The sequence below is a fragment of the Rhinolophus ferrumequinum genome, chromosome 22 (assembly GCF_004115265.2).
Source record: "Rhinolophus ferrumequinum isolate MPI-CBG mRhiFer1 chromosome 22, mRhiFer1_v1.p, whole genome shotgun sequence".
NCBI lineage: Eukaryota > Metazoa > Chordata > Mammalia > Chiroptera > Rhinolophidae > Rhinolophus > Rhinolophus ferrumequinum.
The window spans coordinates 19,536,425-19,563,679 of NC_046305.1; the positions used below are offsets into that span (position 1 = coordinate 19,536,425).

Genomic DNA, 27,255 nt, shown 5'->3' on the forward strand with positions numbered 1-27,255 from the left:
AAGTCCCTATTTATGACAGGGTAAATGACAACAGATAAAAGGCTATGCATTACTTTACATTTATTTCAGTTTCATGACTTTGCCTCAGCATTTAGCTATTTGCAAAACTAAACAGAGCTGGAAACCTCACCTTGAAACATCACGCTAATTAAAACGGTATGACAAGAGGTGGTCGTACCATTTTTTTATGACTTACCATTTATATAGGAGGTAGAATCCTCCTTTGCAGCTACCAATTCTCTTCTTCTTGGCCTCATTGATAAACTACCCAGTTATGCCTGTGGGAGTAAGAATGTTTATTATACCCCATTTTTCAATGAACAAACGCGTAGATTGTTTTCGTTACGTTAATTAGCAGGGCCTTGAGGAAAAATGACACACATTATAGGATATAAGGTACCATACAGGCACATGCTACCAGGAAGAAAAGACAGAAAAGTCTGAAGCTTACGTGGTGTCCCCACGACAGCCCACTGGAGGCAGCCCGTCTGCACAATGCAGGGACAGGCCCCCAAGTAGGGAGAGGAAATTAAGCCCTCGCTACTCTGCTGATTTAGTTCCACAAAATAACACTCTCCCTCCTTGGTCCATTCTGAAATCTTATAATCCCTTTCCACTCCCTATGTGCACCTAAGTAACAGAAGTTAAAAAAAAGCCATACAAAATTAACATTAAAAAAATAATTTATTTCAAGTCTGAAACACTGAAGAACAAGTGTACAGATAACTACTACAAGAGCAAAAATTAGAACATGAAAAGTGACTTTAAGACAGACGGGTCATTCTTCCAGTATTACTCGGAGTTTACACATAAACATATTTTTAAAGACATTTCTCTCACATTCACAAACGGCAAAAGCTATATTTGCAACAGTTATAAATGCAACAGCTAATGAAAGCATCCAATTTCTTTCTAGAATTATTTGATTAAAATTTACACAAGTTTGGGTTACCCAATTCCATTTCCCAAAGATATGACACAAAATTATGACATTCTTGATTGACATATTACAGACAACTTTAATTCAAAATACAGAAAAATTTTCAATTCATTTTGCATTTTGTTATATCCTATTTCATCCTTTTTCTAATCAAGGAAAAATACACATGACATATATGTATCACTTTTTCAGAAATAAAGTATTCCAATTTTTATCTATTACTTGATCAAAACTTCAGGAATTCAACAAGTACATGATTATTTTAAACAACACAGACAGTTTAAAAATAAAAATAAGAGGAGGAATCTTAAAATATACTTTTGGCCACAAAACCTGTGGTATAAATAGCTAAGGAAGTTAATGAGTCAGCATATTCTGCCTGAGCTTTCTGCATAAAAAGGTTAAACACAGATTTTACATTCCCTGTACCCAAAAAGCAGCAATCGCAGTTGTTTAAGTTATCCGGGAATTTCTCTAATTGTAGTCCAGGTCCTGTGTTCAAGGATTCAGTATGCCCCACGATGAGCAGAACTTCAAATTCAGAACAGTACTTGGGATCCAATTGAACACATTCGTGATATGGATGAAGAAGATGTTGCCCAGAAAGTTTCAGGACAGCTTAGAAATGGATCCAGGACACAGACCTGGACTTCCTGATTCCCAGCTAAGTTGTTCTGGTGACACATTCTCCTAGGTAAGATGCTACATAATTTACTCTCGGTTGATTACAGACAATGTTATCATTTCAGAAGAAAGCAAGGCAGGTACTATGCCCAAATCAGAACTGCTAGCTCACTGCAAGAAGACCAAGCTTCTTTTTGTTTATATGGATATAACGTAAATATCATGGCTATTTAAATAGCGTTACTCTGAACCTATCCCCTTATCAGTTTAGAGAGTCTGAATGGGAACAACAGTTAAATTCTCACTGTAAACAAAATGCAGTGGTAGGCACTGTGGAAATACATTTGGTCCTCTTCTCCTTACCCTGAGCATGTGAAAGTGACTGTTCCTAAAGTATGTCCACTCTGTGGTGAAAACAAGAATCCATTCCCTCAACAAACCGAGGGAGCACATACTTGGGCCAGTATTTCTCAAAGGAGAATGGTCGTAAAAAAATGACAGTAGAGAATTAGAACAGACAGCATTTTAAGAGGTCTCCACTAAATGGGAACACTTGGGCCGAGCTCAGATTTCCTTATCTTCAAGGCAAAAGTATAAGATGTGACTATCCAAGAAATCATGGAAAAGCCAGTAGTAACACATAGGATGAAATTTTCTTACTTGAAAGTTATATATTGGGGGGAAAAAAAGAGCAAGTAAAAAAGTGAATGGGTACAAAGCTATTTAAATGGGCATGAAAAAATATATAGTGTTACCATTTATACCATGATAGGAAGGCAGCTCAGAGAAGAACTCAAGACAATGAGACTGTGTCTAGCTCCATAGCTTAGTTAGAACATAAGTCTAAAACCAAAGGCCTGGATTCAGACTTTCCACAGAATTGTTTTCATGGCCATTGACAGTACCTGTTACAAAGCACTTTGTAACAAGAATATATTAGGAAAACCATGGCAGTCTCTGGGAGCCTCGTCCCACAGTGTCCTTGGGTGGCTTAGTAGTGTCATTGCACTCACACTGAGGGGCTTGCACAGCTGGTCAGAACAAACGAAAGGGAGCCAAATAGCAATAGATCGTACACTTGGTTCTACGGGATATGTACATGTAAACTGCATGTACTCTTACGTGACTTAAGTGATTAGACCTCCACATTATCATTTTAGAAAGCTTCCAAAGCTTCTATTTTCTACAAAAAAGAACACTTTTGAAAATAAATGTCAAGAAGATTACTTTCAGATCAACAATATAAGACTAAAAATGGGACACTTATTAGATAAATGGTAGTGTTAAAATGAGGTAAGTAAAAGTATTTCAAGCAAAATATTGCTGAAATTCACAAGTAAGCAAAACCGTAAGTGCATGTAGAGGTCATACAATAACTTTCAAGTGAGTGTCCATCCCCTATAACCTATAAACCAAACCTCACTGCTCAATTGTCATGATATTAACTTTTCCTTTCACCTCAAATTGCTGATTCTGACTGTTTTGACATCATATCAGTTTTTGATTCTTGATCTGTCGGGCTATCAACTGGTACCTGTAGAAAGAAGATAAAAGATTTAGAGCATCTGGCATACGCCATTATGACAGGTCAACTGCTGGCTCAGGAATAAAAAGAGTGCTGACTAGATTGGCTTCACACTTATTCTATGCACACATTTCTCAATAGTATAATCATAAAAATACTTATTACTTACAGCTTTAATATTGCCATTTGCAAGTCCTATATTTATATTGTGTCTTCTCAGATCAGACTTGATTAATGCTGAAACAGAAGCATCAATGGAGTTACCATAGAGTATACATGAATATACTTTTCTCTACGCTGTGCAGTTTTTTTTGATATTGTCAAATTCAGCATACTGTAGTACCATAATATTCAACTGCATCCTTGTAGCCTGAAAACATAGTACCTCTCTAAGCCATTAACTTAATTAGCAAGTCACTCATTAGTGAAGAAATAGAGGATTCTAGAAAACAGATACAAAGATGAAAAAATTGCAATTCTTTCCCTAAAGCACTTTCCAATCTAGGGAACTAGTGGCATACAAACAATTATAACACTGTAGGATAACTGCAATACAAGGTGTAGTGGGAGCATGGGAGAAAAAAATGCCTGTGTAAGCCAAAGGAAATCAGGGAAGGCTTGCCAGAGACATACTTGAATTGAAACTTGAAAAATGAGTAGGAACTTGTCAAGCAGATAAGAGGAGCGAGGAAGGCATTCTAGGCAGGCAGAATACAGTATATGCAAAGCAATTGGGACAGGAAGAGTATAGCCTTTTCTTGGCACTAGAGGTAGTCTAGGATCATTGAAGCATCGAGTATGAGAGAGGTGGCAGGATATGAGACTGGATTGGTAGGTATGGTGTACACTGTGTGAAGACTCTACACTGCATCTAAGTGGGGAGGGCACTATCAGGCCTACATATTAGGGTGCTCAATCTGGCTGCTATGTGGAGGAGGATTCCTGGCAAAAAGACTAGAGGCAGGAGGGTCCATTAAGAGGCTTTAGTCCTGCTGAGAGATGGTGAGGCGTGAGTGAGTGAGAAGTAGAGATATAGAGACAGGCTTCAGAGAAATTTTAGAATAGAACCAATAAGCCTTGGTGGTTTGATAGTACATGAAAAATGGAGGGAAGAGGGGCGGCCAGTTAGCTCAGTTGGTTAGAGCGCGGTGCTCTTAATAACAGGTTGCCGGTTCTATCCCCACATGGGCCACTGTGAGCTGCGCCCTCCACAACTAGACTGAAACAACTACTTGACTTGGAGCTGATGGGTCCTGGAGAAACACACTTAAATAAATAAAAGTTAAAAAAAAAATTGGAGGGAAGAGAAAGAAAAAAGTGGGTGACTTGAGTTTTCTTGTTTGAATAATTGAATGGATGGTGGTCCTAGTTGTTGAAACTGAAAACACAAGAGGAATTTCCCAGTCCCTTTCTTGTCTATACAAATGAATACTGGATATAAAAATCTATCACGCTTTCTCCAGTAAAATACTTAACATGTGAGAGAAAGTACTTAGCATTTTTAGATGGTGAACATATCAATTTAAAATTATTTTATAGTTCTTTTTTCTCTTAATTTTCTAGACTTGATTTGTTTGAATTGACATTTATGAATATGATTATAAAAATGTGAAAACAGAGTTCAAAAATGCTCCCTTTTTTGGTTCAACAATAACACTCTATTTGATAGTTAGATATGTTATTTTCTTGGAAATTAAGAACCAACATGGAATTACTTATAACAGATCAGTAGGTAAGGCAGTTCATGTATTACATGTCTCACAGTTTTGTATGTTTTACTTTGGTAACTGAAGAGAAGAAGGGAAAAACTCTCTCCTGGTGGCATTTTTTTCTTGGAGGTCACAGGCGACATTCACCATCTTTGAACATACTGAATGAATAATAGCGACCTTAGGTGGTTGTGTATTTCCAAAATAAATGTTTGCCACTGGTAAGAGCTCATGGATGAGGTTTCAGAAAGAATGATCAGGTATTCAATAAACATAAAAAGAAGGCTTGATTCACGTCTTTCTCATAGATTCCGTCTTTCATGCTCGTAAAGGGATGCAGAAAGAAATGAACAAAGTGAAAAAACAGTAGAAGCCAACATGGGCCGGAGAGCACTGCTGGCCGTAAGTCTTGCTACTGTGTCCATTTTACTTTTCTGTGCCTGAACAAACTATGGATAAAAGTTCTTTAACATGCTTTTATTCTGGAGATCAGGCACTATTCTCATTCCTGCCCACGCCTGTTCTGATTATACCGAAGAAGCCTAAGAACTGGCTAACCATGCTGCATGTTATTTCCACCACCATCATCTGACCTCTTCTCGTCAGCACATTATAATCATAGCTAACACGAGAGGCATGTCCTCTCACATATAGTGTCAGACACTATCTCAGGAGCTGTTCAGGAACCACCTCAGTTAATTCTCATAGTAGCAACGCTCGAAGGCAGGCTTTTAAATACCCTATTATATAAATGAGGTCAGGAGTACTTAAGAGGTTAAGTAACTTGTCTAAAGTCACACAGCTAATGAGCAGCATAATCAGAACTTGAGGCCAGGTCTGCCCACTCCAGGTCTTAACTGGTTCTTGTTATAACAGTTTTGTTTTTATGTATAGTAATTGTACTGAATTGGAAACCTGAAAAACAAATCAATAGATTCACATCCTTGGAAGAAAACAAATAATGTCCTTTTTATCTCATTTTTTTTTCTTGAGTTCTGCCAAGCCATTCAGAATCAATATACATGAAAATTAAACCTAACACGATACAAGTACTTTTGCCAGAAAAATGCCCTAATTTACCTGTTAAAATGATGCCTACAAACATCCAAACACAGAGGAAAATGTTTCCTGCCTTTGGACCATACTCTGATGTGAGCTTTCCTTGAGCCAACGTGAACAAAATTCCAAATATCTAAAATAGAAAGAATAATTTTGTATCAAGTTCTCTTCTTTAAAATAAGTGTAATATTTCCCCCCAAGACTTTTCTTAACTGTTTTATTCATATGATTTGACTTCTACAAACATTCACTGAAAGGTGGAATTTTTAAAACAAAAACTAGAGTCAAACTCATTATCCACCAGAATGTTCGGTAAATGAATCATCTCAGGTGTAAGAGAAACCAGAGGTTTACCTGTGCAGCAGCATTAAGAAGACCAGATGAAGTACCTTCAGATTCGGGGTAAGTGATTTCAACAGCAAATTCAAAACCCAAGGGGAGGTAACCAGTCATGAAGAAACTAGAAAAATAAATCCAGAATTATAGAAAGAATTAACAGAACAACAACATCACATATTGAGGCAATCATTCTACTTCTCAGGCCTATTTTAATAATCAAATAAAGAAATGTTATGAAGTTGGTATGTGAAAGTAAGACACAATTATTGTTCACCAATCATCCCAAGGTGATAAGAACTGAGAAGCAAAACAATTCCTTTTTTCCTGAGAAAAATTTACCTCTAGTTTTCTAGGTCAGTAGTCTTTCTAACTAAATAAAGTTACTTGGACTAAGTAAGGCTTATCCATTTTTTTACCTACGTATACCAAAAAACAATTTTAAACTACTTTTTATAGTTCTAAAGAATATGCACTCATGTATATACACAGGATGAATCTTCTAAAGTTTAAACATTGGAAGCACTGGATGAACTTTAAAAATTAAAAAACACAGGAACAATATTTCAGAATTACAACAGTATGCTATCACTTCTCCTAAGCACTGTTGATGCTTACCCAAGCACCCCTCCAGTAATAAACACGATGAAAATGTATCCAAGGTCCAGTGTGAAAGTAAATATAACCATTCCAAAAAAAGACAAAATGTATACTATCAGAGTAGTCTGTCTAAAACAAAAAAAGAACAAGTTAGTATTTTGTCTGATTTTCCAAGGCACATAAAAATCGTGGCTAGCCATTGCTCTCTCCATACAGTAATAAATTACTTGGTTCCCAAGATTAGGTTTCCCTTATCTATGGAAAATGTTTCCACCAAAGCATGGACTTCAAGCTTAAATTGAAAGATTCAACAGCAACAGACAACCAAGACCACACCAGAACCAATGCTGACAGGAAGGAATATTCGTATGGTTCAAATCATTTTTATGCCTCTAAATGTGATAGTTCCCTACTCGTATTTCAAGACTCAGATCAAATTCCATCTCTTCCAAAATTCCTTTTGTAATCACTGAAGCTTACAACATTGTTTCTTCCAAACTTATCATTTTACTACCTAATTGGCACTTGACATCTATTGGACTTATGACATCTATTTTAGTCTGTAATATTATTATCTAACTTTTCATATGTGAATGCCTTGTGTTCCCCATTTAGACCACAAGTATTTTAAGGACAGGGACCATTACTCCTCGCCACAAGTCCTAATTATTTAAGAGCAATGCACACAGCAGGAGTTTGGTGAATGAATGACAGTTACCCTGAGAACACATTTCTATGCTTATCAAGTTTCTAATTATATAATGGACCAAAGACTGTGAATAAATTTAATCCTTTACATATGCCCCCTTCATCTATAAATTTAATGGATTGCACTCTAGCTACCATTGATAATGGTATCAAGCATATCTTGGGCCTTGAAGGTACAAAGGACACAGTTCCGTATTTCATTCATTCGTTTTATTCCATTCTATTCATTCATTCTCAGTTGCATTCATTCATTTCCTCCCCAAGCAGATGGAAACTTTCTACCTATTAAAAAAATGTAGCTAGTTTTTTAAGGCCCAGTACAAAAGATGCTGCCTTCCTCAGTCTCCCAGTTGATATTACTTACTTTTTCTTTTGTATTATTAGCATTTTGCTGTTTTCATATGGATATACAATTAATATAGTATTTTCATACTATGTATTACAGTTAAGTGGTGCTATAGTTTGGGGACATTTTAGCCAAAAAGTTTTTAGCAAAAAAAAGCCTTATGCTCAATAATAATTTTTTGATAGGAAAGAACCACTTTTTGTTTGTTTTTAAGCTCACAACATAAGAAAAGAGTAGTATAAAAAGTCAAATATTTCTCAGCAAGGGTTTTTTTTAGAATAGAAATGATCCCTTCTAAAGTGGTATGTCTGAGTATCATTTTAGGATTTTACGGGGAACAAGGTTCATAAGATAACCAATTCTCAAAGTTGAAATAAATATGACCAACAAAATAAAACAATATATAGATAACAAAAACATTCAGAAGAGAAGGGAATCCAAGAGTGTCTAAAATCCAAATATTTTAGTAATAACACTTTTAAAATTTCTTAAAATACAAAGCAAAGTCTCCTTTAAAAAAAAATACCTTAGGTTGTACACCATACATTGATCTACTTTTACTTACTTGTACGTTTTGGTATAATCCAGCCACAAGCCACAAAGAATGGAACCCACCATTCCAGCTACTACCAGTGTTAGCCCAATCCTTCCAGCATTCACTTCTTCTCCCTTAAAAGAATTTTCATAAGAAGTTAATCAGAAACTTCTAATTCAAACAGATCCTTCACATTCCTGTACCTTTTCAGTCAATGGAAACAGTCAGATATAATTAAGTATATAATAAAATAGGAATATTCAGTATGTGTTTTAGGATGGGGGTGAGGGGCGGGTAGGGGCAGGTAAAGCACATATAAAGGACATTCTGTTTTAAAACCAGAAAAAAAAAATTCCCTAAAATATGGGAGAAATCAAAAACGAACATTTTCTTGATCCTCCATAATTAGAAGCACAATGATTTTTGTTAGAATTCTTAAGTAATTCACAAGTGAAATTAATCTGATAGCTTTTACACAAAACTGCTTTCTCCTTTTAAAAACAGAGGTCAGAGCTTAATATTTACTTCTTTATGTTGGTTTCCCTTAACATTTTTTGTCTTTTTCCATATAAGCAGTCACACTATTTCTTTAAAAAAGAATAAGAAGACGACTTAGGTATTGTCAAGGCAATAACTTCTGCTTTCCATTTTGTGTGTTTTATAAATTGGATTTTAAATTAAAACAAATATGAACCTTTTATAGCAACAGGGGCATCAATCTTTAATTTTATGATCATGCTAACAGAAATTCTATTGCTAAAGAAAATTTCTTGGCGAGGCATGCAACATAATAAAGGCAGCAACTTACCTCATAATATGTCAGTATTATTTGATTTAATAATGTTGAAACTGAATAAAATACTCCAGTCATGATACCTAAAATAAAAAACAGAAAACTATAAATGTACCACTTGCCAGTTTGTGGAGTCGTCTGTGACGACTGTGAAAATATAATGTGTTTCTCAGACTGACAGAGAAAACTTAAAATTCTTGCCATTCCCTTTCAGGATGTGAACTGATCAATTTAACACCCAAACTTACTAGAGATTATGATAGTAAAATTCTGTCATTACACCATTTATTATTATTTAGATGCAGATATACTGACCATAAATCATATTCCTACGCATAACACTGGATATGGCAATCAAGCCACCGGTTGCTTACTGAGAGCCTGCAATGTATTCGATGTAAGGAATGTTTAAGCAGAAGACAGAATCCCTGCTTCAGAGATTTTGCCCCTGCATCAAAGACTTACAAGGCAATTAGTAAGACAATACTATTAATAATTAACGAATACTTAAACAGAAAAGTAAAAACAGCTGGTTATCAGGAAGCATATGACCTCTGTGTTTTCCCGAAAATAAGACCTAGCCAGACCATTAGCTCTACTGCATCTTTTGGAGCAAAAATTAATGTAAGACCGGGTCTTATATAAGACCCTGTCTTAAGACCCGGTCTTATATTAAAATAGGACCAGGTATTAATATATTATGTTATAGTATATTATATTATATTATATTATTATATAAGACCCGGTCTTATATTAATTTTTGCTCCAAAAGATGCATTAGAGCTGATGGTCCGTCTAGGTCTTATTTTCGGGGAAACATGGTAGGTTTGAATCCTGGTTTTTCCTTGCATCTACTGTGTGCCTGGACCACGCACTTGCCATACAACTTCTCTTGTGTTGTTACCTTTTGATAAATAACCCTTAACTGTTGTTTACTTTTCAGATTGTTTATATTATGTCCCCAACTGGATTATAATTACTTCAGGGCAGAAATCATGTATCATGCTTCCTTCTAATCCACAAAGCATTTAGGGTGCTAGTGTACATTTAGTTGATATTTGATCATTATTGATGGGATACATGAATGAATAACAAAATGAACGATATGTAAGGTAAATGTTAAGCTAGCTCTCGTAGAATTGCTTAAGGAGAAAATGGAGCACATTTCAAGCCAAAGAAATAATGGCACAAAATGACAGAGACTGGAATTAACAGTGTGTAAGCATGTGGAGGCATCCTGGTGTGTGTAAGTGTGTGTCTGTGACAGGAGATTGGATATAAATCTGGTTGAAAGAGAACATTATATTGGGAAATAAGAGATAAAGGAAGATATAAGAGATAAAGGAAAGAAGCCACCTTAAATGACAGGCTAAAGAATTAAATTTGCTCTATACATTAACAGTGAACCACTATAGTTTCTCTACTTTCTAGTTAGAAGTTTTAGATGTAAGGTAACCAGCAAAATGAAGAAAAGGAACGATGGCATGCTGAAGTAGTTAATGAGGAGATGATAAAACTATCATCTGGGATTTGCTTATAAATATTCCAGGAAGTAAGTAGAAGAAATAGATAAAGCAAGATTGGTGAAATGTTGGTATCTGTTGAAGCTGAGTGATGGTGGGTACAAAGGAATTTATTGGAGTAAATGTTCTACTTTAGTGTTTAACAATGTCCACCAAAAAAAGGGGGTGGGGATGAGAAGTAATCCTGATACAAGGGTAAGAGTTTAAGTCAGGGCATAATTTGTTATAACTTGTAAAACAATTAAGTACCAGGTGTGCGATCCTAGAAAATGTAAAGAGAACATCAGTGAGGGGGGTATTGGTGGCTAATGTGAACGGTGTTAATATAAGGAACAAAGAACGAACTGTCCGAAATCCCTGAAGGGAACCAAATGTGTTGGTGTCTGCAGTCAAAGCTGCAGTGTTAGCACGAACAGGTGCTGCTACCGCGAAAGAGGGGAGGATGAGAATCGTCTTTTTTAAGTTAGAACTGGTTCCGGTGCCCTCCTTAATGTCTAGTTTTGACTGAATAGTCAAAAATGCATGCCAGTTAGCACAGGGTCTAACGAAACAGCTGTTGATGACATTTACCGTGTGTTTACAGCAGACATAAAGGACCTAAAAATACCTGTGAGAACTCACAAAAGAAGACAGTGCTTCTCTAATCTGAGATCTATTAGTTTATTTTAAAATCGTGTAAAAAAATCCATGCTGAAGTTGTTGCTTTCAGTTCACAATTTAAGTTTATGCTATCATTATTTTTGGAGTTAACAAACTATCTCATTAAGTAAAGCTCGAACCACTGGATTAAATGAAGAGAATCTACAAATGCTCAAAGGTTTATTTAGACATCGGAGACAAGAAAAGGAAACCACTTACCATAAGTGATCAACAAAAGGACAAAAGGAATGTTTTTAAATAGGTTCCATATTGATTTCTTATAGGAGTACTCCTCAGGGGGACTGTCCTGAAGAGCTGCCCGGGCCTGACTGGGCGGATACTGAGGCTTTTCTTTGAATGCTGGAAACATACAGGAAAAGGTAATTAAACAAACACATCTTCCTTAGTGAACACTAAATGCAGTTTAAGTTTAAAGAGGTAGTGAACGTCTTTTTTACCGTGAGGCTTTCCATTTTCATGAATTTCTAAGTGATGACTAGTTTGACATTGAAACTGAGTAACCCTCAGAGATTTGGCCCATTCAGAACTGCAAAAACATTAATAATATGCCACAACCTTGCCCACTGATCATTCCATTTTTAGTTAAGCAAGATTAATTTTTATTATGGTAAGTATTCAACAATTCTATTTCTAAATTTAGTTCAATTTGTAAGTAGAGGTAACATCAGATAAGAGCAAGTCAATATGTTATTGAACTGTCTTGAGTTAGTAACTATTTTCTTCAGAAATTTGATGTAAATGTTATCATCTGATCCAATTACACCTCTAGAACTGAAAAGGCCCAGGTAGATTCATGGGAGCAGAGCCAGGTCCTTTTTGCTGACTCACTCTCGCTGCATATGGAAAATCTAGGGGTAAGGCTGAGAGACATAAAAGTGTGATATATGGTTTCGGATTCTGTAAGTTCTAGCACAGCCCATTTCTGTGGAGTTAGAGAAGATTTCACAGGCTTCTCAGCCACACATTTAGAGACTGCCCTTTTGCTGGGTAGTGAAGGATCTACTAACTTCCTGCAACAGATGGCTAGCGAGAGATTTCTGTGGGGTTTAGCTAGCCAGAAGTCAAGACTAATGGACAGGAGAGCTGAACCGCTAAAATTTGGTACATCAGAAATTAAAATCTAATTTTAGTACTGACTCAAAAATTTAAACTAAAATAAATGGAAAATACTGTATTTCATTGAATCTAAGATGGTTTGATGCTGGCACTCAGTGATCTTGCCAGGTATCAATAGAAGATTTTCACGTAATCATGTCTCAAATGCCACCAATGTTACATGCCATCGATATTTTTTTTACCATGGAAAGAACACTTAACATGAAATCTACCTTCTTAACAAATTTTAAGTGCACAATGTGGTATTGTTAACCACAGATCTCTATAATTTGTTCATCTTAGATGCCATTGGTGATTAAAGCATCTTGAATTCAGAGAGTTCATGAAAAAATGTACACTTTAGAATCAATGAAATAGGGTAAATTCAAAAACCAAAAAATAAAATAAATGGATCCAGAAAAAAACAGCATTTGCTAAAAAGATTAGAGCTTCTATTCTCTCTCTCTCTCTCTTCCTCTCTCATTCTCTCTTTTTAAATAGTTGCTATGTCTTTCTTCCAACAAGGAAGGCCTGCTCTGCAGTTCAAAAGTAGGCTACATCTGATGGACCTGGCTGTCAATCATAATCATGTAGAAATTTAAGAATAATACAGATTTTAAAATTCTACCCCAGGCTCAATGAATCAGAACCTCCAGAGCAGAACCTGAGAATCTGCATTAAACACAAAACTCTCCAAATGCTTATCAATACCTAGGCAGGTTTTAAAATCACTGAGAAAGAAAGAAATCCTTAAAACATCCATATAATACTATAATTCTCTAAGTCTGTTTCCTGCTAAAAATAAAAAAAAACACTAAAATTCTTTACTCACCAACACATTGATTAATTATGATGTAACAAAAACGTATCAAACTAAAACAGACTTCTATTTTTACAGGTCTCACAACTAATTCAAGAGGAGATATAACTCATAAATAGTTACTTTTTAATATCCTTACATTGGAGGACTGGTAGACATAAAATGTTTAAGTTGTTGCAATTCCTCCTCTTCCTTTCACCCTATCTGCTCCTTGCACTGTTGAGAACGTCTGTTGTCCTCTCCTGAAAGTGTCCTAGTTAAGATAGGAGATATCTCTTTTTATTAATATTGGTAATACAGAACTCACACAGTTGTAAAACAGAGTTTCAGAACGTTAAAACTATGCTTACAAGGTAATCATGAATATTTACTCAGTCTAGAGTATCGTAGGTTTTTATTTATTATGGTAAAATAAGTCTAAATGGCTCGGAGCTGAACCCAAACACAAAACAAAACCAATTCTTACTAGTCTTTAACTTGACTAGATTTATTTTGTGAATACAAGTGTTATCTTTTAGTTTCAGGCAGTCAAAAGCCCTCTCAGACAAAATCAGGCCTGTACTTACTAGCTACACGATATAGCAAAGTTGGGCTTAAGTCTACGTGAAAGAAAAGAAAAAGAACAAAAAACCATTGGTCTATGACCCTGTTTACGCTGTACTGTATTTTCAAAGAACGAATATGGTTTCTTCTTTATCCTTTGAAACTGGAAAACAATAGCGTTCTTACCCTCTTCTCTTCTCTTCTCCCCACCCAAAACTTGTACCAATAAAATAATTAATTATTAAAAGCAGTTATTCTCCACCCCTGGCAATAGGCATATAAAGTAGCCAAAGGATTTGGGGGCACCACATTCAAACTTTTTCTCCCATGAAGAAGAAACAACAAATCTATTGTGTTTAGGTCCGCTGCTACATTTTGAAATTAGATTATAACATTATCTTTTGATTTCATTATTTGTCCCTGTGTGACTCAAGCAGACATTACACAGTAACTTATAATACAAATACAGGTTTGATTCCTGGCTCTGCCTCATATCACTGTGTCCTGAAGAAGTCAATTCCTGTCTCTTGACCACTCGTATAGCTTCCTCATCCATAAAAGAAACAACAATAAGCTGTTAGGAGGATTATATGACACAATATATGTAAAAGAATTTTTAAATTATTGAGTGCTACACAAAATACACTCTCTTTTTGGAGGAATATTTCTTTTTAAAAAATCAAGGACTAAATTTATCTCAGGGGCTTGAAACTCTTATAGACTAAGTAAAAAATTAAAAGTTTACAATAGTACCCTGCATATAAATATCCTGAATACAAGAATCAAAAGTGAAATAAGGCATGCATGTTATCCCCTCATGTGTTTAAGGACCTGAATAGTAAATATTTTGATTGCCATTACTTTTGTTTTCTATCATCCACTCACTTTAGTGAATCAGGATGGTGAGGATTTTAACTAACACACTTGCATTAAGTGATATTGTTTACTGCTCTCCTGTACAAGAACAGCTTTCAAATACAGCAGCATTAGCACTTACACAAGAGGAATTTGAATTGGAACAAAAAAATAAGACTAAATAAAAATTAAAATGATATCCTTTTACATGTAACATTTTATAGTACATGGAGTTAGATTACATAGGCTCAAATTCCATTTTCAGTATGTACTGTGACAGTGGTAAATGAAATTTACATAAATTCTGTGCCCCAGTTTCCTCATCTATAAAATAGGAATGATGATAATAGTGCCGCCCTCACAGGGCTGTGAGGATTAACTGCAATAAGCATATGTGGAGTGTACCTTTAAACATGTTTGGTACATAGCAATCAAATTTAGAGGCCATAATACAGTTCTCCCAGTGAGAATGGGGTGTTAGGGTGAAATTCAGTGGAAGGCTTGCGTTAATTTCTAGCAATGCTCGATGGATTACACTCACATGTAAGCTCCATGAAGAAGGGTAGAAGGGTTACATGGCACGAACCTGAGGGCAGTACTTCAGGAAGGCCGCTGAGCACCAGTTTAGTACACGTCACGTTGCTGACAAGCATCAGCAAAACTAAATTATTCTGTAACATTTGGTTGGGCTTCCGAAGTATTTATGGGTGGAATTTAGAGGAAAGTAGGCTTGTCTTTTAGTAATTAAGGACCTGTAAGTAAGGATTTTAAAAATAATCCATATTTTCCTCGATAGCAAATACTTGAGTAAAAGGAAAACAGGTACATTTTTAATTTAAATGTCACAATTTTCAACCTAAGACTTTAACATCACAGCTGTATATTATATCTTGCTTTTATCCTGCGTTTGGTATCGTAATATTACAGGTCACCAAGCAAAACTTGACAATGAGCCCTTTTTTTCCTATTTCATTTCCATTCCATTTTTTTCCATTCTTTTCCCCCCTCATTTCCATTTCTACTGTCTATTCATAAGCCATGAGTACATAAATAATTATGTACATGAATAGTTCTCTTTTAATTTCTCAAATAACACAGGGTGATATGCCAATGGTCACACCTATTATCGCTTTACTTGTTCTTCTCCTTTGACAAATAAAAAATCTTATATTTGTAGCATCTCATATATATGTTGATACATATATGTGCATATATATAATTTCATATCTATAGATATCTTATAATCTACTACTCTGTCACTTCTTCCAAAGAGACAAGCAATTGAATAAAAAGGAAAACCAGAATTTATGTGAAGATTCATACGCAAAGGAAAAAGAATTTTATATTTTAAGAATCCCTATTGCTAATAGAAGGCCCATTTATGCAAAATATATGTAAACTATATTTCATCCAGCAAATTAAACATGGATATCAGAAAAAGGAGACTTATATTTCTAAAAAAATAACCGGTTGCTTTTAAAACTGTGTTAAACTGCTAAAATAGTTTGGGAACAATTTGTCTTTTTTCAGTAGTCTGCACACAGCAAATACGCCACTCCCTAAGTGAAACATAAAAACCAGCTGGATATGTCAGAGTATTTTTTGTGCTACCAACAGAAACAAGAGTTCATGACCTTAAGGGAAATGAAATACGTGGGCTGAGCTTCCCCTACCTGGGTCCTGCAGCTCATCTCTAATCTTCGCATACATTTCTTAGAAAACTAAAGGATTTCATATCTGGAGATCATAAAACTTGAATTCTTCGTTACTGTTATAGCCATGGTAAAAATAAATAAATAAATAAATAAATATATATATATATATATATATATATATAAAATTTTAATGATTAAAAGATGGCCTTTCAACTTTAAAGTTCCTTTCCTCTTCAAATCAATTTAAGCCATACTGCGTGCCTAAAGGGCAGTATTGTAGTTATGTTAGCAGCTGTATTACTTAAATAAACCTTACCTATCCTTCAAGCTGAAATCAAAATTGTTTCCCATTAAGAATAATCTTTAAAAAGCAGACCTTCCCAAGCCTTCTTCCAAACTGATGATGGCAGCTTGCAGCTGATTTTGACTGGCTGCTTCAAGAGACAGGCCCAGACGAGAGGACTCAGTGACGAGTGGTGGCAGCAGTGCTTTGCTGGAGTGGCCTAACAAGCAGACAGTTGCCACAGTTTGAAATTCTGCTGAACAGCTTGCCACTGCCCAGGATCATTCACTGGTCAACATTTTCAGATCCAGCTAATCGTTACAATGGAGCTCCTCGGAGGGACTTATCATTAAAAGGAAGGTTGTAGCCTATTTGCACCATTGCAAAGCATTGAGAACGTGATCTTGGCTAGGTTAGCATAAGATGCAGAACATGTAGAGGAATATGCAAAGAGGAGGCGGGTCAGATGCTGGAAACCAACAGTTATCAGGGAGGAAAGTTAGTAGGGAGACAAATGAGATGGATTAGTCTTCAAACCCTTCACAATAGTAAAACAAATGGACCGTAACATAACCTCAGCGCTGTAGCATTCACTATCTGAGCAAGACAGTGCTATGGCAAGAAGGAAACAAGCAAATGGCAATTGAAATATCAACAAACATTTTCAGGGTTGGTTATCTTCCTTCGCATATGTTTGTCATGCATTTATCTATGTAAGCTTTAGGGAAAACAATTCACTTACCAATTATTGTTAAAATAAATAAAAGTGTGGCGACAGCTGATGTTCCATAAAACATGGTACTGATGTTATGAGCCAGAAGATCTGTGTTATTCTGTGTGTTGGGCACTAAAACTGGTGGTAGCAAAAAGCCAACTGCAGTTCCAAGCTGTAAAATAAACAGTCCTGTTTACAGCAATTATTAGAAGAGAAGTACATACTGCCAATTAATACAAAATAAAGAGAACAGCTAGTATATGTCAGGTGCTTCTGTAAACTCTAAAGCACATTGTGCTAATGTCTTTTTAACAATTGTACTATTAAAGAGAAACTGCTGACAAATGTCTTCCTTATTCAATACACATTCACTGAGCTCCTTCGATCTGAACGATGCTGCTACAAAGTTGTGTAAGATACAGTCCTTACACTTGATGCTTACAATTGAAAAAGGGACTCAGAATATGTAAAATATCACTGAGAAAAGACAACCTATGGAATGGGAGAAAACATCTGTAAATCATGTATCTGATAAGGGTCTACTATCCAGAATATACAGAGAACTCTTACAACTCAGCAACGAAAAGACAAACATCCCAATTCAAAATTGGGCAAAGGACTTAAACATACATGTCTGTAAAGAAGGTATACAAATGTCCAATAAGCAGAGGAAAAAAATATTCAACATCATTAGTCATTAGGAAATTGCAAATCAAAACCACAATAAGATAGCACTTCATACCCACTAGGATGACTATAATTAAAAAAACAAACAAACAAAAAACCAGAATACAAGTGTTGGCAAGATGTGGAGAAACTGGAACCCTTGTACACGGCTAGTAGAACTGTAAAATAGTACAGCCATTGTGGAAAACAGTTTGGCAGTTCCTTAAAAACTTAAACATCGAATTACCATACGACCTAGCAATTCCATTCCTAGGTATATACCCAAAAAACTAAGAACTGGTACCCAAACAAACTTTGAATATTGTATATGAATATTCCTAGCAGCCCTATTTGCCATCGCCAAAAGGTAGAAACAACCCAAATGTCTCCCAACAGATGAATGCATAAACAAAATGTGGTACATCTATACAATGCAATATAATGAGATATTCAGCCATAAAAAGAATGAAGTACTGATACATGCTACCACAGGACCAACTTTGAAAATGTGCTAAGTGAAAGAAGCCAGACACAGGTCACATAATGTATGGAATGTCCAGAATAGGGCAATCCAGAGAGAAAAAGCAAATGAGTGGATGGATGCCAGGGGCCGAGATGGAGGAGGGGGTGGGGCGTGACTGCTTAGTGAGTACTGGCTCTTCTCTGAGGGCAGATGGAAATGTTTTGGAACCAGACAGAGGTGAGGATGGTTACACACCATTGTGAACGTACCAAACGCCACTGAGCTGTCCACTTTAAAATGACTACTTTTATGTTATGTGAATTTCACATCAGTAAGAAAAAAATACGGCTAAACATGATAATCACAGATAAATAAAACCAAAGTATTAAAGGAGGCTAAAAGGAGGGAAATATCAGATTCTTTGAGTAATGGAGTGAGGAGGAAGGGCCCAAAAGCAGGTTTCAAAAAGGAGGGTGAGGCAGAGATAGTAACACTTACCAAATATTTCATTTGCTTCCTTACAGAAAGCTGGATAGAGGTCATTAAACAGGTAATTACAAGAGTGTGTGGTAAGTACAGTATCGTGGTGAAGAGGTAGAGAGAGGGTGATAAGCCTGGGAAGATCAAGTAATTTATCATCCAAACGAGAACACTACTCAGAGTGAAAGGGACTCCGTGAGTAATTATGCTGGACAACAGGTGTACACCTGAACCAGCCAAGGCAAACTAGAACATATGACCACCCTGTCTAAGAAAGTATTTTGGGGGAGCACTTTGTACAGTCTTGGAGTTCAGGAAGTTTCCGGAGGAACAAAGATCTGAGTAAGAAACTGGAGTTAGTCAAGTGAAGTAGAAGTATGCCCAGCCAGGGGGACATCATGTACAAAGGAAGGAGAGCACGACCTTGTGAGAAACAGTGGTGCACAGTTCCCCTCCGAGCAGAGACAGAGTATGTATGTGAGGAATGAGGGGTGTGGAGAGAGGTGAAGCCCAGGCGTTGGCGGGAGACAGATCCAGAGGGTCTCACATTGTCACCATAGAGATAGAATTTTATCCTAAGGGCAATGGAAGCCACTGCAGCCGAGTGCCCCGGAAAGATGTGCACATTAGAAAAACCACCCCAGGTGAACGTGGAGAATAGAGGGAGGAGAGTAAGAGCTGCAGAAAGGAAGGTCTGTTAGCTGCAGGTGGCCAAAGCTGAGAGCAGCAGTAGAAATGAAGAGAAATGAGCAAGGAGACATGGAATTTTGATTGGTGGGACATCCAAGTGGAAGTATCCAGCTGGCCAGTATCTGCATGAGTCTGAAACTCATTCATATACTCAGCAAATTTTTATGGAGAACCTACAATGTGTCAGGCACTGTAATAAATGCTGGTGATACAGTTGTGTGCACTCAGAGCTCATGTCTATTTTCATGAAACTTACGATCTAATGGTGGGCGTGAGAGATGAGTAATAAAGAACAATTAAGAACAAATAAGAAACATAAATATTTGAACCTAACAGTGATAAGCAACTACATGGAACATTAAAGTATAATGATGTCATAAGAGTGACTGGGCAACTCTAAATGGGATCGTCAAGAATTGCCACTGAGGGCCGGCCCGGTGGCTCAGGCGGTTAGAGCTCCATGCTCCTAACTCCGAAGGCCGCCGGTTCGATTCCCACATGAGCCAGTGGGCTCTCAACCACAGGTTACTAGTTCAATCCCTCGACTCCCGCAAGGGATGGTGGGCAGCGCCCCCTGCAACTAAGATTGAACACGGCACCTTGAGCTGAGCTGCCGCTGAGCTCCCGGATGGCTCAGTTGATTGGAGAGTGTCCTCTCAACCACAAGGTTGCTGGTTCGACTCCCACAAGGGATGCTGGGCTGTGCCCCCTACATCTAGCAATGGCAACTGGACCTGGAGCTGAGCTGCGCCCTCCACAACTAAGACTGAAAGGACAACAACCTGACTTGGAAAAAAAGGCCTGGAAGTATAGACTATTCCCCAATAAAGTCCTGTTCCCCTTCCCCAATAAAATCTTTAAAAAAAAAAAAAAAGAATTGCCACTAAATGATATTTAAAACGAATTTAAATTGAGAGCTGAGTGACAATAAGGATGTAATGTGATCCTATGAGGAAGAACATTCCAGGCAGAGGGAATGTTTCTGCAAAGGCCCTTATGCAAAATTCAAGCAAAAATAAGACCTAGCCAATCAGCTCTAATGCGTCTTTTGGAGCAAAAATTAATATTAGACCCAGTATTATATTATATTATTATATTATATTATACCCAGTCTTATATTATTGTAAAACAAGACCGGGTCTTATATTAATTTTTGCTCCAAAAGACGCATTAGAGCTGATGGCCCGGCTAGGTCTTATTTTCAGGGAAACATGGTAGTATTATTGTTTAAGGAACCAAAGAAGACATGTCAATAAGATTCTGTAATTCAGAGTAAAGAGTTGAGATTTTAAGTACTATGGAAAATCACTGGCAAGTTCAACAAGCAGGGCAATGACATGACCTGACCTATGTTTTATAAGGTTCTCTCTCAGGTTAGAGACCTGGCCGTATAGATGGGTAGTTAAAAGCTAGGACTCAGGAGTCTGACAGACTCATTGTGAATGCTACCACGAATTAACTGTGTGACTTTTGGGAAATAATCTCATCCCTTCAAGTCTCAGTTTCTGTATCTATAAAATGGGAAGAATAATAGTTCCTACCTTACATTACCAAATTAAATGATATATACATGTAAAGTACTTAACATAGTGCTTAAGTGAGTGCTGAATACTGTGGAACATTATTATAAATGATCACTCCATAATCTAGGCTAAAGATGCATACTTGGGGGGTCCTGAGCAAGTGCGCAGCTACTGGAGCCAAGGAAGGATGAGAACACCTAGGGAGAATGTAGGAAGAAGGCCCAGAGGTGTGCTGAGTGTGAAAAGGAAATCTGCCTATGAGAAAATGTTTCCATTTATTACCCATGAAATAGACAATCCATAGCTATGGAGTTGATAATATTTCTGTCGTGCTCAATGAAATCTTAATCTTGAATGTAACTTTGTAAATGTAAAATACCTTTAAGAAAACAGTTCCTACCCAAGCATGCAGAAGCAACCAACTAAAATATCAGTCACAAATTATTCTGGATACACAACAACTATAATTCAAGCTACTCCTTTTGTACTTTTAGAGAAAGAAAATATAAAGCAATAAGCAAATGGAGTTAGTCTTTTTTATGGATTTTAAATAAATCTTATCCTGATCTTGAAACAAGTGTTGGAATGGAAGTAAGAGAGTAACATTCTTTTGCTACATAGCTACATGTAGCAATATATGTGTAGAGAGAGGTGAAGTGTTTGGTATACAGATTTTTAACTGGATTTTTGGCAAGCTGAATCAACACTCAATACAATTTACATAAAGTATCATAGGAATTCATATACAAAATTTAAATTTAAAAGAATCAATCAGGAAAAAAAAACACAAAAGAAACATTCTACCTAGTAATGCTATTGGAATACTAATGGAATTTGAACCTATAGTGTTAGGAAAGACTAGGAAATACCTTAATGGAGACCTGACAATATAAGCCACCCTTTTACAATGGATTCCACGATCTGGGACTTGTCTTCCTTTTCTTATTGTTAAAAATTGGCAATTGGACTCAGGAATGTTGTGAGGTCTTTATCACTACAGCATTTATTTAGCAGTCATTTATAAGTGTCTGTTATGTATCAGGCACTCTGCTGACTGTTAATATACAAAATTAAACGGGATTTTCACATGGACCACTCAAATGAGAACAAACTTCCCAGAATGCAGCACCTTCCTTTTGCAAAGAATACACTGGGGGTGACAAAAATAATACCTACCCACGTTTTATTCATTATTGCACTGACAAGTTTTCTATGATGCTACACATATAAGGGCCAATTAATCATTGTGTAGGTAATACTCCAAGCAAGATGATCAAGTGCTCACTTTAAACTGGTTTTGAAAGTTCTGTCCTTACAAATAGATCAAAACCCTTCTTAATACAAGAGCCTCCTATCTTATCACTACTCACCTCCTCTCCTTCGTGTATAGACAGGCCTATATGAGGTCCATCCATATGCCTAGCTCACGTGGCCTATGGCTTTTATCTGGTCCTTACCTGATTGCCTAGCACGGCGGTGGCACAAGCTGTGGACACCTCCTTGGGCCCAAACCACACTGAGGCGATGCGGGAGGGCAAGCCTAGGATGAAGACCTGGGCCACAGAGCACAGGGACTGGCCCAGCATTGTGACCCAGAAGAGATGCTGCTGCACACTGCCGCACTTGACCCAGGCGCCCAGGCAGTTGAGACCGGAGCCCAGGAGGGCGGTGAGCCGCAGACCTCTGGTGTCCAGCAGCCAGGTGGCCGGAAAGATAAGGGGCACGTAGGCCAACATGTACACCATGGACAGCCAGTCGATGTGCAGCGAGGAGACGCCGTAGAAACCCTCGAAGACGTTGCTGATGATGCTGTACTGGATCCATTGGAACGAGTTGACCAGCGAGTACAAGCTGAAGATCAGAAGCACCACAAAGCGCCGCGCCGAGAGCGCCGTCCGGGGCACCTGGGTGTCCTCGGGCCCTGGGGTCTCCTCCCCGGCGCCCGTGGGCAGCAGCCGAACTTGGGTCTCCTCTTCTGGGGCCAGGTGAGTCTGCGGCCTGCCCAGGGCTCCCGAGGCGGCCGCGTGGCTGTCCCGAGGGACCCCATTTAGGGCCAGGCAGCCGGCTTTGGTCCCTTTCTGCGGCTCCGCGCTTGTCTTTCCGGCTGGCGCGCCCCCAGGGACCGGGAGGTATCCGTTCGCAGGCGGGTGCCCGGGCGCCACCTCTATTCCCTCCTCATCGTCGGACTGTGCCATGTCACTGTGCTCCCGGTTGCTGCCTCGCGTCCCCACCCCCTCCCCCACCCTTCACACCCCGCCCGACACCCGAGGCCCTCCCTGCACCCCAACCCCAAACTCTTGGCCTACCGCTCCTGCGACCCTTTCTCCGGCCGAGGTAAACCGGGTATAAGCCGCGAACTGCAACCAGCACTGCCGGGCTCCGCAAGCTAAGTAACCTTCTCCCCGCTCCGCGGGGCGGGCAGTCCCTGCGTACCAGGCCCCGCCCCGAGAGCGTCCGTCACCGCGCTCTGCGGCCCGCCGACCAATCAGCGGGAGCCTCCCCCCCGCCCCGGCGCAGGAGCCAATCAGGAAGCTTCCGTGAGGGCCGAGCGGGGAGCAAGTTTGCCCCGAGGCCCTTAAGGAAGCACGGCTGGAAGGATGCGGTAGCCTCCAGTCCTTCGACCTCGGGGTGGCTGGGCGGAAGGTGGCCAGCGACTTGGGCAACTCCAGGAGGGGAATGAGGGAGGCGGGAGAAACGGGGGGGAGACAAAGAGGCAGGCATCACTCTCTCCATCAAGAAGGCCTCCCCTAGGGCGGGATCCAGCACTCGGGGAGGACGAATTTAACCTCTCGCCTCAGCACAGCTGTCCGTCAAGAGTAGACAGCGCCACGTTTCAGAAATTCGTGCTCTTTCGGCAGAGGAAACACCACCAGAAAGGGTTCCAACACGAATAAAGAGATTCCGTCAGAAATCTGCCCTTGTGAAATTGGAATTCCCCCACCTCCGCGCCGCTGACGAGTGAAGCCCGTGAGCCGCGTGGTGCCGCGGCGACCCTGTCGCTCAGCCTTCGCCCTCGGACCAACACCTGCAGTTAGTAATTACTGAACACACACACATTCGGTGGGTTCAGTGGGTTCCAAGTACCAAACTTGTTTTGAACGGTATGTGCCAAACACTGCCATGGGCTTTGGGGAGTAAAAATGAGACAGTCCCTGCTCTCTGGAGCACGCGCGAGTCTTCCTGGACTAGAGAATCCAATGGGTAGGAATTTAAATGAATGGACCTGTCTTTGCTTGTCCCAGGTTGATGGTGAAATTCAGGTACCTGCACACTTCTCATCTCCTTTCTGAAACCAGAAACTGGCAATTTATATTAGGCCTCATTTTCCTCTCCACGGAGGCAGCTTCCTGCATGTGCTCCTGCAAGGAAGCCATTCTTTCTGATTGTTTAAGCTCCTTTTGTTTGGAGATAATTTGTCCTCTCTGTGTCTTTAGCAAGAAGGGTTGTCCTCTCTGTGTTCTTAGCAAGTCCTCTGGGTATTCTGGATACCAGCCAGCATCTAATTTCCCTCTGCATTTTTACCAGCTGGCGCCTATCCTCCTCTTGTCCACCTTGTCATTTGCCTTCCCTGCACATGACAAAGCTCTGTATCTGACATTGTCACCATCTACAAGGAGGTCTAGAGTAGGGGAGAAGAGCATCAGATCCAGACCCAGCCTACCTGGCTTTGAATCCCAATACCAGTACTCACTAGCGGTGTGACCTTGGGCAAGTCACTAACTGTTCTATAATAGTCCATGCTTCATAGGATTGCTATTATGAGGACCAAATACATGAATGATGCCTGGTACGTGGTTTAAACATTCTTAGTTACAATTAGTAAGGTAGTCTACAATAGTGGTTAAGGATCCAGGCTCCAGATCCAATTGGCCTGGATTCAAATCCTAGCTCGTTCACTTTCTAGCTGCATGACTTTGGACTAGTTACCCTGTGCCTCAGTTTCTACAAATGGAAAATGAAGACAATATTCTCCATGAAACTACTATGAGAAATAAATGGCTAAAAAATATAAAGCACTTCCATGGTGCCTGCCTGACCTCTGAGCGATAGTAATACTCTGTAAACGCTACCTATAACCTTTATTATCAACTCATGTCTCCTCAGTTATATCTCATTCTCGCATTATCTTAGATTTGACCCCATCTCGTCTATTCAAGCCTGCTTGGATTGCCCCGGAATTACTCCAATCTTTTTCAGACGAGATTTATGATTGTAGAGCCCCTCCCTGGAGGGTGCCGTGTGGCTGCACCTCAAGGGCAGCACACAGGGCGTTTATGCTTGGCCTAACGCGACGCCGATTTCTTATCATCGGAGGTGGTCAACAGTCTAACGGACCACGATGTGACATATCTAGACAAGAGTTAGATGACATCGATGTTGAACCAGGTATGTTGCAGATAAGATTCATGAATTCCATGGACAATGGAGCTATGTGAGATCGAGGATTGCTTCTGACTTTAAGTTTCTATGATTTATGAAAAGTCAAATTAGGTATTTCCAATGAAAGTAGTAGACAAAATTCATATGCCTGTTTCAACCAAGCTCCATAAAATAAAGAAAGGAGTACAGAAAAGGGAAAGCTCAGCAGTATCTCTTTATAGTGTCATTTTCATCTCTTAACCTTGCGTCCTCTCTCTTGAGGCTTCAATGCTAGACACTTATTAACCAGTTTAGGCATGAATCATATCAATATCAAATGGATGTAAAACCTAACATGAACCTTAACCTCTGCCAGCGAGGACACTACGGTGAGCATCACTTGGCTGCGAGTCAAGACGAGATTAGGCTACATTATGGGTGCGGAGTGTCTGAGAGAGATTTGAGTAGCAGCTCAGAGATATGAGACCTGAATGGCACCCAGGAGCCAAGGTCCAAAATGCTATTAGGAGTGAGATGTGGCTGTTCCTGAGCAAAGGTTTCCTGCAGTCTAAGAGGGTCAGCTGCAAACCAGAACGGTGTCACTAGATGTGAAATCCACGTTTCACGGGGAGGGGTTAGATTTTAGCTGCCTCGCCTTCAGTTTGCATCTCGATTACCATGCTCCGTCCACCTGAGTGGCCACGGCTATGCTGTTCTACTCTATAGAATGATTAATTTGGGAATGGAGAGGTGGAGGAGGCTTAATCACTTTTAGGATCTCTTTAAGAAACTGACATCAAAATTAAATTACAAAAATAAGTCCAAGACTTTCAAAGAGACCCTGAAGCTTAAGTTATATGAACATGATGGTAAGTCCACCTCTGCTCTGCTCACCCTTCCCACCTATTGCAATGAATATCTTTATTGCCTGATTTGCACTAAAAGGACTGTGCAACCCTTTCACGTGTTTCCTGTTGATCCACTACTCTAGAGTTCATTTATTGAAGCCATGATGAAGGGGACTAAGGAAAATAGACTCCCATCTCCGTTTCTAGCCCTGGCCAATCCAGAGCATCTACTAAGGATTCTTTTTTCCCCCTTCTTCCGCCTCCCCCGCCCCCTCCAGTCGGAGCAGTTGTTTCTCAGTCTAGTTGTGTAGGACACAGCTCCCGCGCCCATGCTGGTATTATGAGCCTTGTACTCCACCTGGCTGAGGCAGTCGGTGGCCAGTCGCTCACAGTGGCTCTCCTGGCTGCCGGCCACTCAGACGCTGGCCATCAGCCCCTCATGGCAGCCCAAGGCAGCCCAGCTCCAGGGAGAGCTGTTGTTCACAGTCTTAGCTGTAGAGGGCGCAGCTCACTGGCCCATGTGGGAATCCAACAGGTGACCTCTGCATTAGGAGCAGGGCACTCCAACCACCTGAGCCACCCGGCCCGTCCCAGGATTCTTAAGAGTTGTATATGCTTAGAGTTGAGAGAACAAATATCTCCTGAAAACTATATTTAGAGGAAGTGTCAGATGGAGCAGGGCCCCAAGGAAAAACTGAAAAATTTGAGGGGACTACCAGTATAACAATTACAAGAGTAAATATATTTATAATCTCTGAATTGTTTTCAAAATGATTTGAGCTTCACAAGAAAACATATGCATATTAATTGTGTGTCTCTTCTCTGCCCTATCCCATCATTACATTTACAATACAGTCATGTGTCACCTAACAATGAGGATATGCTCTGAGAAATGCACCTTT

The 27,255-nt window shown here is 39.1% G+C and overlaps 1 protein-coding gene across 1 annotated transcript; it reads right to left on the reverse strand.

Annotated features, from left to right (window-relative positions):
• Window positions 1–707: 707 nt before the first annotated feature.
• Window positions 708–23,523, reverse strand: FLVCR1 (FLVCR heme transporter 1). Its single transcript, XM_033093732.1, has 10 exons — window positions 22,604–23,523; window positions 17,352–17,496; window positions 11,557–11,697; window positions 9,191–9,258; window positions 8,413–8,516; window positions 6,812–6,922; window positions 6,212–6,317; window positions 5,879–5,990; window positions 3,259–3,326; window positions 708–3,098 (listed from the first exon to the last, which is right to left on the reverse strand). Exons 1-10 carry the CDS (start codon window positions 23,339–23,341, stop codon window positions 3,024–3,026), a joined length of 1,668 nt encoding a protein of 555 aa, XP_032949623.1. The 5' UTR covers window positions 23,342–23,523; the 3' UTR covers window positions 708–3,023.
• Window positions 23,524–27,255: the final 3,732 nt, after the last annotated feature.